We start from the raw sequence: 20,466 nt of genomic DNA, 5'->3' as shown, positions 1-20,466 counted from the left end.
TGGATAAGAGAGATAATCTTGGGGAAGAACTTCCATTTTTATTCAACAAATATTTTCTGAGCATCTGCCATGTACCAGACACTGTGGTAAATGCTAGTAATACAGGGATGAACATATCAGTCTTGGTCCCTGCCTCATGGAGCCTAGTGAGAGAGATGAATGTTACACAGATGATCTTAAGATTATAAAAACATGGAAAATGTTGTTAAGGTAAAATAGGACGCTATGAAAAGAATGTAATAGAGAATTTCATCGACATTAGTGGCATTCAGGTATCCTTCCTCTCTGAAGAACAAACACCGAAGCTGAGATTTCAGCAAAATATTCAAACTTGGTATTTGAGTTAGAGTAGGGGAGAGATGAAATACTCCCACATTCCTGGCATGAGTTGGGTGGACGAAGGTGCCATTGACTAAAATGTGGAAGACTGAAGGAAAAGCACTTTTGGGAGAGAGACTACATAGAGTGGAGGAATTCATATTTGATCTTGTTAAGTTTGAGACATTGATGGTGAGGTCAGGTTGGCAGTTGGACATGTCTAGGTCTAGGTCTGCAGATGGACGTGTATAATGGGGGGTTGTTGGCATAGAGAGAACTTACAGAGTGAAAAGAGGAGAGAACCTAGGGTAGTCCTGAGGAACTCTACATGGTAGAGATTGTGTAGAAAAGGGTCCAGCAAAGGAAACAAAGAGAGACTGGAGTGGTAGGAGAAAACCTAGGATAGTGTGGTGCTTTGGAAACCAAGAGAGAGAGTCTCCACATCTGTGAAACAGGAATGGCAGCAGCCTTCTGGGGTGCCTGTAAATGAGCTAATGTATGTGGACAGTGCTTAGAAGAGAGTTTCAAGAAAAAAGTGAACAACTGGCAAGCTCTGAGAGATGGAATAAGATGATGTTAGAAAAGTGGCCAGTGGTGACCTTAACAAAAATAGTGATTTCCATAATCTGTGGGTAGAAGTTTGTTTAAAATGGTTAAAGGGTGACTGACAAGGAAGCGAAGACTGTGTGTCCCATCAACTCTGTACAGAAACTTAGCTCTGAAGGAGATTAGAATGCTAGAGCTGGGTTGTGTTTTGCTTTATTATTATTATTATTATTATTGAATTTGGAAGATATTACAACATGTCTGAATGCTAATTGGAAATACTCAGGAGATGTAGGAGATAGAGGGGATGGCCAAAGAAAAGAGTAAGAGTTCTCAGTAAGCTGGGGATAGACCACATGTGATGGAATACCTTTGGGGAAAAGTAGGTTATTTTCTCTGTTTCAATAATAGAGTAGAAAGAGGGGATAGGTAGTGATGAAAATAGGTTTGCGGATTTGGTGGCGAGGACTTCCTGCCTGGTGACTTCTCTTCTCCCTATTAAGTCCGGGGCAAGACCATGCAATAGAAGTGGGGAGGGAGGAAAGTGATAGTTGGGGATGGAGAAGGTATGAGATGATAGGCAAGTGAGCCTTCTAGACAATAGTGGGAGTCATAGGAATAGCTAACCTGAATGCTGTTTTGTACTGCTAAGCACTGTATGTGTACCAGCTCACCTCATTCCACAAGTCCCTACTTTTTTTTTTTTAATAAGTCCTTACTTTTGACATTACAGTGATGGGTGGCTGAGTATCAGTTGTATCTCTTACTAAGGTTTAACCCAACTTACTCAGACAAATCATTTAATATTTCAGAGCCTCAGTTTCTTATCTCAAATAGAGATAGCAGTGGTATCTGCCTTCTGGGGTGGTTGTAAATTGAGTGACAATGTTTATAAGACTGACTGACACGTAGTAAATATTTTAAGTATTATTTAAGAAAAAATGAGGGGGAAAATTAAAAACTAAGAGGGGAACATTGTATATTCAAATCTAAGGATTTAGGAGATTTAGTTATGTTGGAGTAAATAATTTCTCTCTGGCTATAATTAACCATTCATTCTGTTAAAGATCTTTTCCATTCCTTAAAAGTAAACAGTTGAGCACCAACTTGCAAATGTAGGAATTGAAAAGCCCAATTTTATTCTTTGGAACTATATGATAAGATACTTGGCTGATTTTTTTTTTTTTTTTCTCAGTTGATTTGAGTATGAGTTTGCTGAATTGTTTTGAGGCTGAAGCTACGGCGACTTATTTCAGCTACTTTCATGAATTAGGGGTTGAAACAATTGGGTTTTCCCCATCACTAGGTGAACCCATGGGCTTGTTTCAGCCGTCTGTGCTGTCTCTCCACCCATGAAATAATGGTAAGGAGGTGGCTTAGAGCAAAGTGCCAGGTCAGTGAGCACTGGCTGGACACCTAGAAGCCATTCACATGCATGTGCTCTGTCCATTTCCGTAAAATGCCTGTTGATGAGGTTGGACCAAATTGCGAGAATGAGAAACTGTATGAAGTACTTTGAAAATAATAGTGTTTTACGTTCACAGTATTATTATTATTAGAAATAATCTTTGCTACTAGCTCATTAGAAATGCCTGACATATTGAGGTGATTTGATATTTTAAATATGTTTTGAGTTCCTTTGGGAGAAGAGTACAGCTCAGATGCCAGGTGTTTCTGTTGTGAGAGAAACCGAATAAGTCACTGAGGGCCCAACCACCGTCTTAGTATGTTAGGCTGAGTAGTATATAAAAACCAAAGAACTTTAAAACAAAGTTCTTGTCTTCAGAGAACACAATGTTCATAGGGGGATACAATATACACGTAGACTATTCAATAGGACATATGATTGAGTGCTAGAATGTGTGATGCAGACAGAAGGTACTAGAAGAAGTTACAGGAAGATACTATGTAGGTGGGAACAACTATTCTTTCCCTGTGGTAAACGTTTTCTAATGGCTTTCTCCTGGCAAGATGCATTTGCTACTTCTATTTTACCAGTGATTTCTGATGTTTAGTGAGAGGTTACAAAATGGTTTTTGATTATGTCTGTCAAACTTGACAACTACAATCAATTTATTAGTCAACTGAAAGAAAGAAACAAACAAAAACTGAAAGTGTTGGGGAATAAAAATACAACCTTAAATGTAAGCAAGACCAAAATGTTTTGGGAGATTCTTTCTCCTAAGGTTGTCATAGAAATATTCTGTAGTATTTTATTCTAGTTCTTTTTTCTAACTTCACATAGAAAGAAAAGAATGTAGTTGTGTGCCTTAGAATGTCAATAAATTCCTTTTTGTGCCTTCGTTAAAGTAGCTGGGACTGTTGCATACTTCTTAATGAAGCAGACATTTCACACTTGACAGTGATCATACTTAGTGCCAAAACCTAGAATATAACTAATCCTCTCAATTTTAGTCCAGTTCTTGATTCTCCCAAAGTAGATGTAGGCTGTCACACCTGAGCTACTCCTGACTCTCTGATTCTCTAGCCACTATTCCTGCATCTGATACCCTCTTTCTTCCCTGTACCCCATCGGCGAAACACCAGAAAGTAAGGAGGTAGGTGAAGGAGCAGTGGTTACACAGAACCATATTTTCCCTAAATGAATGGCTTTCTCATTTGTTCTCTGACTAGGTTTGGGAATATTTTCTTGACCTTTATGGTTCAAATTAGCCTTGCAAACTGGCTTAAAAAATATCTTAGCCTTCAAAGATGTTCTTTTACATTCAGCATTATGGATCATTCTGATGCTTACCCATGCCTGCAGTCCTTGTCATTAAGCAGTGAGAACACAAGACACATACTTGGCATAATTTAATGGAAAGATCATGGAAATCAGAGGGAAGAACTGATTGTATTTGGCTCAATGGTTGATTTCAGAAATACCTCCATTAATGTCTCCCTGCCCCAAAGCCCTGAGAATATAAAATAGATTAAGTTGTTTCATGGTTTAAAGTCGGGATGGGTTTGTTTCATTTTGGTGCCATTGTTTGTCATCAGAGGTGAAACACCAGATAGTTGTTATGGATTTGGAGTACTCAATGGTTTTCAAAGCATTGTTTTGCAAAAAGAAAGACAAGTTTCTGAGAGTATTGTATTTGGAAGTAGAGATATGTAAGGGAGAATATGTGACTCAAGATCAAAATGTTCTTGAATCTGCCTGGTACATGATGCTTGCTTGGGTAGGAGGCTCATATGCTTGGCAGAGAGTCTTAGTCACTCTTCAGCTGCTTTAGCACCAGAGCCTTCAGGCCAGAATATGAACATTACCCTTTCTGAGGAATGACTTAGCTTTCACATTGTTGAGTTGGCTAGTGCTTTAACCGTGATCCTGTTCTAAGGGTGTTTTGTCTCTTGTGTTTTTGTTCCCAACTTCTTTTGGGTGGCCTTTTCTCGCAGTGTACCCTGGAGATGCGAGATTTTCCTTTGGCGGCAGGAGGCACACACCCAGAGAATGCTGGAGCTGCAAGGGGAAAGGACCCACTTCCACAGCAGAGGAAAACAAAGAGGAAAAAGGCATACAGGTGGCCAGCGCTAAGGGTCCCACCCAGCAAGCAGTGGGCCACTGCCACTGCCCTCGGCAGTTGTTTCTGCTGTAGCCCGAGAGGAACTCGGGGAGCCTGTCCTGGTTTGTGACTGGAAGCTCAGGATTTCAATCAATGCATTCCAGTAACCCTAAAGTGAGGAACTCTCCATCAGGAAACACACAGAGGTAAGGGCAAGAGCTGCCCCATGGCCCCTTGGGCACGTTGTAGGTGGAATAATGTTTGGAACTAGAAGTAAATGAGACCCAAATAGGGAAAGGAAGAGAAAATAGATAAGTAGATAGTAATAGAATAGTAAACAGGCAATGTTTATATTAGAGTTTTTCTTTCTTATTCTTTTGTGCATTATCCCCTGACCACTTTTCTTATCATACCCTCCTCACCAAAACACAATGTCCTAAATTTGGCAAATGAGGGAACTGAGGCCTGGAATGGTGAGGAGGCCGAAGTTCCCTGAATTAAAACAACAGCGCCGGGACTGTGAAGCTTTTTCTTCTGGTCCATAGTATCTACATTGACATTTTACAAGAATTTTTCTTGATCTCCTAGGACAGTGGTTAGTGTATCTACTCTGGTGTGATGCTGTTTGTTAGGGGGTTTGGTGGAGGGTATGCTGCCAGTCACAACGGGGGTCCTTGCTTTCCTGGACCTGTTTGTATTTTCCAGCAGGGAAGCTGGGCTCCATTATAGCTGTCCCCTGTCATCCACTGCCGGGGTGGGGGGTGGGTAGTATTTTGATTTTCGTGATGCCTGTTTGTTTACTCTCTGCTAGTCTTAGTGTAAGAGTCACTTCTCTGTGTACATAGAAACCATTGTCCTTTATTGACAGAAGCCCTAGAAATGGGTGGGTCCCCATGTGGCTCTAGGGTTCGTGAGACCTGTTAGGCCAATGTCTTTGATCCTCCTCTCTGAGTGGGAGCAGGAGTGGAGGGAACAAGAAGGTAGCTGAGGTGAAACGTGGGTTGGTTACTGAGTCCTCAAGTTCTCCTTGACCCATGATAGAAGCTGCTTTTCTCTGATTTATGCTGACCAGATGTATCCAGTGTTTGATCTCCCTTTGTTATTTGTCTCTTTTAGTAGCCCTAAGTCAAAGCAGGAGGTGATGGTTCGTCCCCCTACAGTGATGTCCCCATCTGGAAACCCCCAGCTGGATTCCAAATTCTCCAATCAGGGTAAACAGGGGGGCTCAGCCAGCCAGTCCCAGCCATCCCCCTGTGACTCCAAGAGTGGGGGCCATACCCCTAAAGTGCTCCCTGGCCCAGGTGGGAGCATGGGGCTGAAGAATGGGGCTGGAAATGGTGCCAAGGGCAAGGGGAAAAGGGAGCGAAGTATTTCCGCCGACTCCTTTGATCAGAGAGATCCTGGGACTCCAAACGATGACTCTGACATTAAAGGTATGTCTATAAGATCTTTGAGACTCAGAGGGAAGTAGGTATTCCTGAGGGCAGGCCTCTGATATTGGTGGATGTTGGAGAGGCTAATAGCCAAGTGGAGAGAGTAGGTGTCAGATTCAGGAGTTTGTGGTTTACGATGGAGTTATTTCTTCTCATTCCCCTGTACTGAAAAGAGTAGTTTGGAACCACCTTGTTGAGGAATTCTTGCTCTTGAGGATGCTGGTGTTTTTGGGGTACGGTCACATGTTTCATGGCCCAAAACATTTTCTGGTGGAAGTTTCTGGCTTCTGTACTATTTGTACTTGAGTATTGAGCCAGTAGTTCTAGTTTTTCTATGTGTGTGGCCTACACTAGAGTAGTTTTTCTTGCCTCTTCTCCTCTTCTCCATCAGATTAATCCTCCAAGTCTTGGGTTTTGTGCTGTCTGGTTGCCACTTTGCCAGAGTTATAGGCACAAGGGGAAGCCCTGGCACTAGTCGGGTTTGTCACAGCTGATTTCAGTGTGGTAGGAATTAGTGGCTACATGTGGTAGAGATTTGGTAAGCATGAATCTGGGGTGAGCCAGAAAGAGTATGGGACCAGGGGCTGTGGTTTTATGCCTTTTTCCTTTTGATAAACCAAAAATCTTAACTACAGACTAGAACATAAAATTAATATTTGAGAAGTGGAAATGTGATTCCCCAACCCAAATTAGAAATGAAAACCTGGGTGAATGTTCACCCATCTTTACTTCCTCCCTCAGGTGTTTGTGGGAAGCCTGTTATGAGTGCCAGCACTATGCTGGTTGTGGGCACTGCCATGGCCCAGAAGACAGATACAGTTACTGTCCTCACTGACATTAGACCATTAAGCAATTATGATAAAATTTGTAAAATGCTAAATGCTGAAATAAGAGAAGTTAGGGGAATGTGGGTTCAACCAGTAGGGGTATCCAGTTCAGTCCAAGAGGCTCCAAAAGGTTTCCAAGAAGGGACATATATGCTAATATTTGAAGGATGCGTGATAGAGAAGGGGGTGGGGGAACACTGCTTTATAATGAGTCATTTATGGAGAAGCATATTTCAGTTTTTATGAGTAGAAGAGGTCTTAGCAAACTACTTCCTCCTTGAAATTTTCAAGGTGGGTTTGTGTTATGTATTGAATATGCTGGCAGAAGAGAGTTTTATTTTATTTATGACATGAGTCTTTTCATTCTTTTAGAATGTAATTCTGCTGACCATATAAAGTCCCAGGATTCACAGCACACACCACACTCGATGACCCCATCAAATACTACAGCCCCAAGGTCTTCCACCCCCTCCCATGGCCAGACTACTGCCCCAGAGCCCACACCTGCTCAGAAGACTCCAGCCAAAGTGGTGTATGTGTTTTCTACTGAGATGGCCAATAAGTAAGTTGATGGCTGTGTCTTGCTGTTGCCATGGCTTGTGTGTTTGGGCACTTACTGTATTTCCCCATGTATAAGATGCGCCTTAATTTTGGGGCCCAATATTTGAAAAAAAATGTATTACATAAAGTTATTGAACTCAAGTTTTATTCTTCATAAAATTCATACAACTCCTCATCACTGTCACAACTCCCATCCATTAGCTTGTCCTCATCTGTGTCTGATGATGAATCACTGTCTTCAACAAAGAGTGCAAAAACAAGTGCGAAAAGTGGGAAATGCAGGTAAAATAAATCTACCACCACTGTATAAAAAGCACCCAGTTTTTAGACCTCAAATTTTTTGGAAAAGGATGTGTCTTATACATGGGGAAATACAGTAAGTTCTTATTCTCATTGAAAATAGATCCTTTTTAAAAAAAATGTTTGCCCACTTTTATTACTACTTAAAGCTAACAGCATAGAAAAAGCTGAAATAAAATATAAACCTCCTACCCCTACACCCCTTCCCCAGAGGCAGCCACAGCGATACTTCCTCGGCTTTCCTTCCGGAAATACATGTTTTGTGCTTATGCAAGTATACATACATACCTTTTTAAACACGAAAGGGATTGATTGCACCATACACTTTTCTACAACTTAGTATTCTTTTTTAAATGACATAAGCAATGCATGTCTATTTTATAATAATTAGAAAAACTAAAAAGAATAAAACCATCTCTGGAATTCACCAAGATAACTACTCTGAACATTTTGGTACATGTGTTTCTGATGGATGGATGGATGGATGGATGGATTTTTACTTACTTACTTATTTATTTATTTAAAGAAAGTGAATATACCATACATAAGTGTTCTGAGTTTTTAAAGATTTTTAAATTAAGATACAGAGTGAATTTTGATGTAGTTTATCAATAAGCGTTGTGAGAATTCATGTTCTCCCTTCTTAGGTTGGGATTTTGAAGTAGGATTTTCTATAAAACACCCACCACAGTGTATTGGTTTGAGGGAAAAAATCTTGGGGTGTTTTAATGCCTCTTTTGAAATTTGCTAATGGCTATCTTTTAATTTCAGAAATTTGACAGTAAATGGTAAACATATAATGAAAACATTTCTTCTCATTATGCTGATTTCTTCTCATTCATCATTTCTGGTGGTTTTTTATACTTTTTCTTCTTCTTACAAGTTCAATCTGGGGTGAAAGTGCTTTGGATTTACAGTTACTGAACTAGAAACAAGTCCCACTGTTTGCATCTCTCTGTCTTTGCAGAGCTGCAGAAGCAGTACTGAAGGGCCAGGTTGAAACAATTGTCTCTTTCCACATCCAGAACATCTCGAACAGCAAGACAGAGAGAAGCACAGCCCCTCTGGTACGTTGTTTTAGAATTGGAATAGTGGTTTAAAGGTTCTGCGGCGATTAAAAGTGGGAGATGGTGAACATCATCGATAGGGCAATAGTCCTGATGTTATAAGCTGCACTCTGGGCATTTAACCTAATTCTGGGATTGTGTTGTTTGAGGCCTATCATACTGCACTGGCCTTTCCTACCAGCATGCTGGTATACCGATGAATTACTAGAAAGGAAAAAGTGCAAAATAAGACAGGAGTTATATAGATATCTTAGGATTTCCTTCATTAACTCTCTGGGAAAATCTGAATTCAGATCCTGTGTATAGAGCAGAATTTTTTTTCTTTAAATAAACACTCTTGAGTTAGTTGAAGAACAGAAAAAAGCGACAACTAAAAAACTACAATAGTAGAATACATGCCAGTAAATCATAAAGTCATAGAGTCATAAATAAAGTCATAAATAAATCAGGGAGTCTTGGTGACTTTCAAAATGATTTTTATTTATTTCAATGTGAGAGTACCATTGAATGCTTTTTTAAAAAAAATCTAGTGAGTGGCATGAAGGTGGAGAGACAGACTCCACATGTGCCCTGATGGGGATCCACCTGGCAACCCCCATTTGGGGCTGATGTTCTGTCCATCTCGGGGCGATGCTCTGCTGCTTGGCAACCAAGCTATTTTTAGCACCTGAGGGGAAGCCATGGAGCCATCCCCAGTGCCTGGAGCTAACTTGCTCATTCAAGCCATAGCTGTGGGAGGAGAAGGGGGGGCTGGCATGGAGTAGCAGATGGTCACTTCTCCTCTGTGCCCTGACCAGGAATTAAACCTGGGACTTCCACATGCTGGGCTGATGCTCTACCGCTGAGCCAAATGGCCAGGACCCATTGAATGCTTTTAATTGCTTGATATTTCCAACATTAAAATGTTAGTCTGTACCCTGTCTGTAACTTAAGCCCCTAATATAAACTACATTAGAAAAAGCATACAATGGTTGTTTTAATACAGGTAGTGCTTCACATTGAACCAAAAGGTATCTCTTGTGCCTAGCATTGTCATGGCATTCTACTGAATGCTGTGGGGACACTAAGAGGTTCAAGACACAGTTTCTGCTTTCAGGAAACATAATATTTTATATTGGGATCAGTCCTGAACATGTGAAAAGTTAAATGGCAATCAATGACTGAAGTGACAATTTAGGATAAAATAGATGATGTTTTATGTATGTTCTATATCAACAAAGTCCTTTTCTGTTGACATAACAGCTTGGAGTATTCCTAGACTTAGAGAAGAAATTTCATGTTCCTCATATATCTATACTACTTAAGCGCAGAAGATGGATATATTTAATATTTAAAATTGTGTGTGTGTATTTGTGATATTGTCCTAGAATGCACAGAATACAGTGCAACTCAAACTAGTGTTTTATTGACTTAATGACAGATTTAATACAATTTTCACCTCACCTTCTATGATACTAAAATGAAATCACAAAAGGAGTTAAGCAGGATATTGGGAATAGTCAAATCACCACTGCTCCAAATCTAAAGTAAAAAGCGTGGTACTTAAGTATTTCTTCTGTCATGGTCATCCTATGTGAAATCAGTGGCCACCCCAAACAAACAAACAAAATCTGATCAACAAAAGCAAACTTAAAATGACAGTGGAAGGAAATGAAGGTGACCTCCACACTGCAGTGAAGGAGTCAGGGAAGTGGGAGACATTTTGACCACACCAAGTCCTACCGGTTCAGGTACTCCTGACCCACACTAGTCACCCGTCTCTGAGACATATGTGCATGGATACCTGCAAGTGAAAGGTTTATACACATAGTCACAGAATGTGAACAGAGATGTGTCTTTGTGTTTAAGGCAACACAAACTGTTCCAAGGCAGAGATACACATAATGATTTATGTACAAATTTACATACAGGTAAACATTACAGAGAGAAAGTGAGGATATAAGTAAGAGCCTTGGGGTTTTATAAATACAAACTGGATTAAGTGAACAGGTAGGAGCAAATGGACATCAAAAAGGGATCATATTGCTCCCTGGAAGCTGGTGAAAGATCCCTGAGGCAGAGTTTGTAGGTTGGGCCCTTCTGTTCTTTAGAACCTTGAGCGGTGCCAAGATTTAGTACGCAGAACATGGAGGTCCTTCTTTCAAACACTGGCAGCATCCATGTCACCTGCTGCAGGTTAGTGTACTTTTATTTAGGACTCAGAATAGCATTAGTACTTAAATAAAAATGTGATCATCTAGCCTGTAAAAAGGACAATCTGCTGTTTCTTGGAAAGAACAGATCAAGAGACACTATGAGCTAGATAGCTTCAGATTTCTCCACAGACGCTTCCTGCCTACAAATTATCTTACTACAGTTAATGTACAAATTCTTATCAAATATGGACTCTGATCACAAGCTGAAAACAAACCAGAGATGTCAGGCTGCCTGGAAACTCAAGGAGAGGAACATGTTGGTCGTCGCCCTGCCAGAGGATACACTGAAGACGGCCTTGCCTGCTGCCTCTGGCTGGTAGAGGATGGAGCTGTGACAAGTACTTTCTCTTTTAGTTGAAAACATCAGGCTTTTTGATTGACAGTGAGATGTCTGCATACACAGTTATACTTTTGGGAAAAAGAAAAAGATGTTAGATACAGCCTCCCACGTACCAAGAAACTAATCTCGCCCTGAATCAAACACATAGTAGACCTGTGATATCAAACCTGTTTCTTGAAATAGATACTCATAAGTATTCACTGTGGCAGAGTGGCTCTCCCTGGCATGCCTATAAAGTTATTGAAACCTAATTTTCAGTGAGGGGAAGAGGATGCCATTTGACAGTAAAGTAGAAGGAAAAAAGTCAGAATGTCTCCATGTCCAAATTGGGATTGTATGTGAACAATTTCTTCCTTTTCTTTTTGAGAGAGAAAGAGAGGGAGAAGCTTCAACCCATAGTTGCTTTACTTTAGTTGTTCATTGAGCTTTTCATACGTGCCTTGACTAGGGGGCTCAAGCAGAGTGAGTGACCCCTTGCTCAAGCCAGCGACCTTTGGGCTCAAGCCAGTGACCTTGGGATCATGTTAATGATAGTATGCTCAAGCTCAGGACACCAGGGTTTCTAACTGGGGACCCAACCTTCCAGGTCGATGCTGCATCCACTGCACCATCACTGGTCAGACTACATGAGCAATTTCTATAGAATGTGTCAGTGTAAATTTGTGTGACTGGGATGAGTCCTACCATATCTCACTTTTTTTTTTTTTTTTTTTACAGAGGCAGAGATAGACAGGGACAGACAGACAGGAACGGAGAGAGATGAGAAGCATCAATCATTAGTTTTTCATTGCGCCTTGCGACTTCTTAGTTGTTCATTGATTGCTTTCTCATATGTGCCTTGACCGTGGGCCTTCAGCAGACCGAGTAACCCCTTGCTGGAGCCAGCGACCTTGGGTCCAAGCTGGTGAGCTTTTTGCTCAAGCCAGATGAGCCCGCGCTCAAGCTGGCAACCTCGGGGTCTCGAACATGGGTCCTTCCGCATCCCAGTCCGACGCTCTATCCACTGCGCCACCACCTGGTCAGGCATCTCACTTTTTTTTTTTTTTTTTAATGATAAGAGACACAGGAAGGGAGACAGAGAAACATTGATCTGTTGTTTCACTTATTTATGCATTCATTTGTTGATTCCTATATGTGCCCTGACCAGGGATTGAACCCGCATCTTTGGCATATTGGGGTGATGCTCTAACCAACTGAGCTACCTGGCCAGGGCGCATATCTTGCTCTTTCAATTGCCCTTCTGTTCAATTTACCAATGACTTTTTAAATCTTGTTTATTCAGAACACACAGATAACTGCCCTTCGGAACGATCTGAAACCTCTCCCACAACAGCCCCCAGCTCCAGCCAACCAGGACCAGAATTCTTCCCAGACTATCAGACTGCAGCCAACTCCACCCATTCCGGCACCAGCACCTAAGCCTGCTGCACCCCCACATCCCCTGGACCGGGATAGTCCTGGGGTAGAAAGCAAACTGATTCCTTCTGTGGGCAGTCCTGCCAGCTCCACTCCACTGCCCTCCGATGGTACCGGGCCCAACTTGACGCCCAACAACCGAGCAGTGACCCCTGTTTCCCAGGGGAGCAATAGCTCTTCAGCAGATCCCAAAGCTCCCCCGCCTCCACCAGTTGCCAGTGGAGAGGCCCCCACACTGGGAGAGAACCCCGATGGATTGTCTCAGGAGCAGCTGGAGCACCGGGAGCGCTCCTTACAGACGCTCAGAGATATCCAACGAATGCTTTTCCCTGATGAGAAAGAATTCACAGGAGGACAAAGTGGTGGACCTCAGCAGAATTCTGGGGTATTAGACGCACCTCAGAAAAAACCAGAAGGGCCAATACAGGCCATGATGGCTCAATCCCAAAGCCTAGGTAAGGGACCTGGGCCCCGGACAGACTTGGGAGCTCCATTTGGCCCTCAAGGACATAGAGATGTGCCCTTTTCTCCAGATGAAATGGTTCCACCTTCCATGAACTCTCAGTCTGGGCCCATGGGACCCGACCACCTGGATCATATGACCCCTGAGCAGATAGCTTGGCTGAAATTGCAGCAGGAGTTTTATGAAGAGAAGAGGAGAAAGCAGGAACAAGTGGTTGTGCAGCAGTGCTCCCTCCAGGACATGATGGTCCATCAGCATGGGCCTCGGGGAGTGGTCCGAGGGCCTCCCCCTCCATACCAGATGAACCCCGGTGAAGGCTGGGGACCTGGGGCCGGAGAGCCATTTGCTGATGGGATCAACATGCCACATTCTCTGCCCCCGAGGGGCATGGCTCCCCATCCCAACATGCCAGGGACCCAGATGCGCCTCCCTGGCTTTTCGGGGATGATAAACTCTGAAATGGAGGGGCCAAATGTCCCCAACCCAGCGTCTAGACCAGGTCTTTCTGGGGTCAGTTGGCCAGATGATGTGCCAAAAATCCCCGATGGTAGAAACTTCCCCCCCGGCCAGGGCGTCTTCAGTGGCCCTGGGCGAGGGGAACGCTTCCCAAACCCCCAGGGATTGTCTGAAGAGATGTTTCAACAGCAGCTGGCAGAGAAACAGCTCGGTCTTCCTCCAGGGATGAGCATGGAAAGCATCAGGCCCAGCATGGAGGTGAATAGAATGATCCCAGGCTCCCAGCGACACATGGAATCTGGGAATAATCCTATTTTCCCTCGAATACCAGTTGAGGGCCCTCTGAGTCCTTCCAGGGGTGACTTTGCAAAAGGAATACCCCCACAAATGGGCCCTGGTCGGGAACTTGAGTTTGGGATGGTTCCTAGTGGGATGAAGGGAGATGTCAGTCTAAATGTCAACATGGGATCCAACTCTCAGATGTTACCTCAGAAGATGAGAGAGTCTGGGGCAGGCCCTGAGGAGATGATGAAATTACGCCCCAGTGGCACAGACATGCTGCCTGCTCAGCAGAAGATGGTGCCTCTGCCATTTGGTGAGCACCCTCAGCAAGAGTATGGCATGGGCCCCAGGCCGTTCCTTCCCATGTCTCAGGGTCCAGGCAGCAACAGTGGCTTGCGGAACCTCAGAGAATCAATTGGGCCCGACCAAAGGACTAACAGCCGGCTCAGTCATATGCCACCACTACCTCTCAACCCTTCCAGTAACCCCACTAGCCTCAACACAGCTCCTCCAGTTCAGCGTGGCCTGGGGCGGAAGCCATTGGATATATCTGTGGTAGGCAGTCAGGTGCATTCCCCAGGCATTAACCCTTTGAAATCTCCCACAATGCGCCAAGTCCAGTCACCAATGCTGGGCTCACCCTCTGGGAACCTCAAGTCCCCCCAGACTCCATCGCAGCTGGCAGGCATGCTGGCGGGCCCAGCTGCTGCGGCTTCCATTAAATCCCCCCCTATCTTGGGGTCTGCTGCTGCTTCGCCTGTTCACCTCAAGTCTCCATCACTTCCTGCCCCGTCACCTGGATGGACCTCCTCTCCGAAACCTCCCCTTCAGAGTCCCGGGATCCCTCCAAACCATAAAGCACCCCTCACCATGGCCTCCCCAGCCATGCTGGGAAGTGTAGAGTCAGGTCAGTATGCTGCATCCGCACAATTGCACCGTATAGCTGGAGGTTGTAAAAGCCTGTTTTATTTACTTTGCTGGTGTCCTACCTTGATAGTGCAACCAGAGGAGGTGGCCTTTGCCAAGATAGACATATTTGTTGGCCAGGTGCATGACCAGTACTTCCATGGGATTATGCTGCACAAGTGTCTGATCCTGGCAAAGAAAACAGGCTCCTAGTGCTGAATATATTTGTCAGGTAGAACTGTTAAAGGAGACTGGGAAATTTGTGTCATTTCACAGAATAATTTACATTTGCACAGTTAACACATGTTGGCAAAATAAAATGTCAACATTGGATAAATCTGGCTTCTTTAAATACTAGACCCACCCACTTCAGGGGGCCGCCTTCAAGTCAAGAGATTCTGAGTATAATCCCAAGGAGAGAGGAAGCTGCTGAGATGCTTCAGTGGTTCTCATAGATAAGTGTTGACCACAGAAAGTTACCAAAATCTTTTCCTTGGTAGACTGCTGTTCTCACAGATCAACTATCATTTATTGGTATTTTCCTCCTAGGAGAAGCTCTGATGATGGTGGTTTTGTGAATGGGACCAGAGGTAGTCAGTGGAAGATGAGCACTGAGGTGTAAATACTAGGTCCAAGCTATCTCCACTTGAGAAAGACTACAATCAGAATAAGACAGGAGATTTATCCTACAAGCCAAAGTGTTTTTCTCTGTTGGATAGCAATTCACAAAGCCATTCAGTAGAACAGGCCCCTTGGACCTTTTTAGTTCAGCATCTTGTGGAAATTAATCAAGAGCATGTGTAGGGTGATGGGTTAGTACCTGGGGTCAGAACATTAGTCTGGCCTCACAGCATACTAATTAATCCCTGAGTTGAATTCTGAATCGCAACTACAAGGGAACATTCCACTTACTTCACATTCTTACCAGTGAAATAGTTGTCTGTAAGCCATGTTTTTCCCAAGCTTGAACTAATATTTTTAACACACTCATGGTATGTTTGTCTTCCCCTCTGCGATCTGTCACCTCCACATCATGCTGCCTTCTCCCTTTGCACACACACGGATCCTGACTAGAAGATTGATGATTTGTGTCCTGGGTCTAATAACACTGTCCTGTTCCTCTGGCTCATCCTGGCCTTGCTAGTTCATAATCATAGGACCACTACCCTTCAAGGGGAATTTAATTCCCTGCCCACTTTTGTTTTCTTTTGCTTTTTCTCCTAGGTGGCCCCCCACCTCCTGCAGCCAGCCAGTCTGCCTCTGTGAATATCCCAGGAAGTTTACCTTCTAGCACACCTTACACCATGCCTCCAGAACCGACTCTGTCCCAGAACCCACTGTCCATTATGATGTCTCGAATGTCCAAGTTTGCAATGCCCAGTTCTACCCCATTATACCATGATGCCATCAAGACTGTGGCCAGCTCAGATGACGACTCCCCTCCAGCTCGTTCTCCCAATTTGCCATCAATGAATAATATGCCAGGTAAGAAATCATGAAGACGGGATGTGGAGCAAGTGCTAGATGAGAAAAACTTCTTGCATGTTTTCTCGATGACTATAGACCTCAGTAGATGGAGGTTCAACAAGTTGAAAAATATACCACCTGAGTTTCAATAGAATTAAGTTCCTTGACTAGAGGAAGATTAACAATAACAATTTTTTATTAGCTGATTCAGTAGGTGTTTATAAGAAAGCAAGTTTTTTTGCAGTTTTTTTTTTTTTCATTTTTCTGAAGCTGGAAACAGGGAGAGACAGTCAGACAGACTCCCGCATGCGCCCGACCGGGATCCACCCGGCACGCCCACCAGGGGCGGTGCTCTGCCCCCCAGGGGGCGATGCTCTGCCCATCCTGGGCGTCGCCATATTGCGACCAGAGCCACTCTAGCGCCCGAGGCAGAGGCCACAGAGCCATGCCCAGCGCCCGGGCCATCTTGGCTCCAATGGAGCCTCGGCTGCGGGAGGGGAAGAGAGAGACAGAGAGGAAAGCGCGGCGGAGGGGTGGAGAAGCAAATGGGCGCTTCTCCTATGTGCCCTGGCCGGGAATCGAACCCGGGTCCTCCGCACGCTAGGCCGACGCTCTACCGCTGAGCCAACCGGCCAGGGCTTTTTGCAGTTCTTTATACAAGTTCTGATGTTTCTGTTACCTGGAATTTTAGGGGCAGGGCGGTTCTCCTGCAGCAACACTGAAAGCAGATTCTTTTTAACATGCTGATTGTGATGTCTTCAGCTCTGAAGGATTTTCCTAAAAGGCAGCCTCAGACCACAAGCAGCCACAAGATTTCAGACAGTGGAAAGCCCCTGTTTCCTGGAGAAGCACTCTATTTAGGAATAGAGAGAGAAAATTTCTTCCACACTCTTCTACTCCTTCACTCCTCTCCACCTCCTGTCCCCAAATCTTACTAAACACTAGGTAAATAATCTGGAATGATGAGGGTGATCAGCATAGAGACCATAACTTTTCAGCCATCTGGTTTTAGGAATGCTGTTCATCAACATCCTGATTAATCAGGTTAGGATATAGCGTGTGGACAGCACAGCATCATTTTTACACACTCGGGTAATTCTATAGAGGCCAATTTAAATGTCCCGGAGACTATAATAGAATCTGTACGTTTTCCTTTTTCATTAAAAATGACCATTTCTTTAACGTTTCATATAACCTAGAGTGTGAAACCCTCTCTCTGTAAGGCAATATAAAATGATAATGCCAGAAGTCAATTGATGAAGGCCTGTTTGGTTTTTCTTGTTATTTCTGATTCTTGGACCCATAGAACTACTTAATCCTCCTTCTCAAGAAAGGACCATACTTAAGTCATTCACAAATTGTTTGCTTTTATATTAGATATCTCCAATAAAGAAGACTGTGTACTCATTTGCATATTAATTTGTAACTTTTCACATAGGAGATTTTCTTCCAGTCTTCCACATACTTTTATATCATATAATTTAAGACAATGCTATATTGTCTTATTATAGAGCTGTTGGTTTGTGTGCCCCTAAGTATTAAATCTTATTGAGGGCAGGGATTGTGTGTTGCATGTTTTCCTAGTATAGTACCATGCACATTTGATGCACAATAATTTTTTTGTTAACTTGATTTATTATAGTTCTCCTGAGTTGCTTTCAGTTGTTGATTCCTTTGATATTTTTATTTTTCTAGGAATGGGCATTAATACACAGAATCCTCGAATTTCAGGTCCAAACCCCGTGGTCCCGATGCCAACTCTCAGCCCAATGGGAATGACCCAGCCACTTTCTCACTCCAATCAGATGCCCTCTCCGAATGCCATGGGACCCAGTATACCTCCTCATGGGGTCCCAATGGGGCCGGGCTTGATGTCACACAATCCTATCATGGGGCATGGGTCCCAGGAGCCTCCAATGGTACCTCAAGGACGAATGGGCTTTCCCCAGGGCTTCCCTCCAGTACAGTCTCCTCCACAACAGGTTCCTTTCCCTCACAATGGCCCCAGTGGGGGGCAGGGCAGCTTCCCAGGAGGTATGGGTTTCCCAGGAGAAGGTTCCCTTGGCCGCCCCAGCAACCTGCCCCCGAGTTCAGCAGATGCAGCACTTTGTAAGCCTGGAGGCCCAGGGGGTCCTGACTCCTTTGCTGTCCTGGGGAATAGCATGCCTTCAGTGTTTACAGACCCCGACCTGCAGGAGGTCATTCGACCTGGAGCCACCGGAATCCCTGAGTTTGATCTGTCTCGCATTATTCCATCTGAGAAGCCTAGCCAGACACTGCAATATTTCCCTCGAGGGGAAGTCCCAGGTCGTAAACAGCCCCAGGGTCCTGGGCCTGGGTTTTCGCACATACAGGGGATGATGGGCGAACAAGCCCCCAGAATGGGACTAGCATTACCTGGCATGGGAGGTCCAGGGCCTGTAGGAACTCCAGACATCCCTCTTGGGACAGCTCCAACCATGCCAGGCCACAATCCAATAAGACCACCAGCCTTTCTCCAGCAAGGCATGATGGGACCTCACCATCGGATGATGTCACCAGCACAATCCACAATGCCAGGCCAGCCTACCCTGATGAGCAATCCAGCTGCTGCTGTGGGCATGATTCCTGGCAAGGATCGGGGACCTGCTGGGCTCTATACCCACCCTGGGCCTGTGGGCTCTCCAGGCATGATGATGTCCATGCAGGGCATGATGGGACCCCAACAGAACATCATGATCCCCCCACAGATGAGGCCCCGGGGCATGGCCACTGATGTGGGCATGGGTGGATTTAGCCAAGGACCTGGCAATCCAGGAAACATGATGTTTTAAGCTGCTAAGATTGGATGTGCCGATCCTTGTCAAGATGAGATTTCAGATCCTGAGAGCTGCTTTGGGGGAGTTCCAGGAGACTGTTGGTCACGCAATAGGAAAACAGAGCGCCTAGGGCTGCTTTGGGGGAGGGGGGATTTGAGAATGTATGGATTTACCTGAAAACAAATGATTCATTTAATCAACAGGTGTGTTTTTTTTAAGATTTATTTTTTAAAAATTATTTTTGTGGACTTGGGTATCCCATGATGGCACCTACTTTTGGGAATCTGTAGCTGTGCTTTGAGAATTGCCATCAGTCATGTGTTGCACCATTCTCTGTATGTTTACGTCCTTTGGACTGGCTTCTCCCAGGATTCTTTTCTGGTTTTGACTTTTGTTTTGGGCTTTATTTTTTGTGTACTGTACTATATTGTAAAAGGGATTGTAGCAGAGACTTTAGTCTTTGGGACGAGAGGAGAACAGGAATGCTGGGCTGTTTACTTTAGGTGGAGAATCCATCTTCAGATCTTTGGACTATTTTCTTTCAACTCCAGTGTATAGAAAAACCAAACTACGACCTCAGAGCAGAGTATTAATGAAAAGCACAAAAAAAGGAACTAAGTTCAGCGAGGGGTGGGGGGAGGGGAAAAACTTTTCTTTTGAAAAATAATGACGTTTAGGACATTTTGTTTTTCAGTTCAAGTGCTCTTCAGCACTGTCTCTCCCAGTCTGCAAACCCACTCACATTTTTCTCGTCCCCGCCACCCTTGCCAACCTTCTTGGTTAAGTGTGTTTTCTTCCCTGTGTTCCCATGGGTGACCCTTGCTTCCTTCTTCTCTTTTTCCCCTTGGCAGCTGCAATACACGGTGTTATTTTGGGGAAATAAATCTGACAAGTGCTCGCTTTCCATGCTGGGCATAGTCCTGGCTTTGGGAGGGGGGCCTGTCTCTGGGTCTTCTTTTCCCCTGTCCTTTCTTCCCCAGTATACCCTTCCTTCCTACCTTGGTTTTTGTTTGCCTTTTATTAGGAATTCCCAAGTGAATTTTATTAATGTGGGAGTGGAACAGATGCTAAAAGCTACCAGGATTTTGTTTTTAATTTTGTGGTTATTCCCCTCCCCCCTCCCATGCGTAAAATGTTCTGTGTAAACTCCATTAAATTTGGTACAAACCACTCACCAGAGCTGTGGTGTCAGAAAAATAAAATATATTGTTTCTTACAAAACTGACCTGCCTTTTTTATTTATTTTGATTCCTGTTGCCACATGACTGAGAAGCAGAGCATCTGTGTATTGGAGTTGATGGATAGGGTTTAGGTTAGGGGAAGTACTGTATATCTTCCTTGCTGTTGAATATCTTACAGATTTATCCCATACTGTTCTTAGCTCAGCCATGAAATCCCAGTTGAAGGCAGAGGAGCAACCTTGGTCCCTACTGTTGAATGTTACCTATAGAGCTATTAATGGTCTTCACTAGCATTTTTTTTTTAGAGCCAATTCAATGGTGTGAAGAAATTAAGGCCAAAGGTATAGTCATTAGAATAAGTTATGAAAGATCCCTGGATCTTGTTAAGGAAAAATATACTTACT

The 20,466-nt window shown here is 44.0% G+C and overlaps 2 protein-coding genes across 6 annotated transcripts in view; both read left to right on the top strand.

Moving 5' to 3' along the window:
* Nucleotides 1-4,500, top strand: part of LOC136326190 (uncharacterized) — an 82,369-nt gene extending 77,869 nt beyond the window's left edge. For all 5 annotated transcript variants that reach the window (XM_066261745.1, XM_066261747.1, XM_066261744.1 and 2 more), the window contains exon 3: nucleotides 4,264-4,500. In XM_066261745.1, the coding sequence (XP_066117842.1) occupies nucleotides 4,276-4,500 (225 nt within the window). In that variant the 5' untranslated portion in view covers nucleotides 4,264-4,275. The remainder of the gene's footprint in view (nucleotides 1-4,263) is intronic.
* Nucleotides 4,440-20,102, top strand: BCL9 (BCL9 transcription coactivator). The gene is made up of 7 exons (XM_066261743.1): nucleotides 4,440-4,576; nucleotides 5,487-5,803; nucleotides 7,003-7,192; nucleotides 8,459-8,558; nucleotides 12,376-14,617; nucleotides 15,841-16,101; nucleotides 17,779-20,102. Exons 1-7 carry the CDS (start codon nucleotides 4,524-4,526, stop codon nucleotides 18,894-18,896), a joined length of 4,281 nt encoding a protein of 1,426 aa, XP_066117840.1. The 5' UTR covers nucleotides 4,440-4,523; the 3' UTR covers nucleotides 18,897-20,102.
* Nucleotides 20,103-20,466: the final 364 nt, after the last annotated feature.

This window comes from Saccopteryx bilineata, chromosome 2 (genome assembly GCF_036850765.1).
Source record: "Saccopteryx bilineata isolate mSacBil1 chromosome 2, mSacBil1_pri_phased_curated, whole genome shotgun sequence".
Lineage (NCBI taxonomy): Eukaryota > Metazoa > Chordata > Mammalia > Chiroptera > Emballonuridae > Saccopteryx > Saccopteryx bilineata.
Note: the sequence above shows the minus strand (reverse complement) of the source record. Positions and strands in the feature narration are given on the sequence as shown.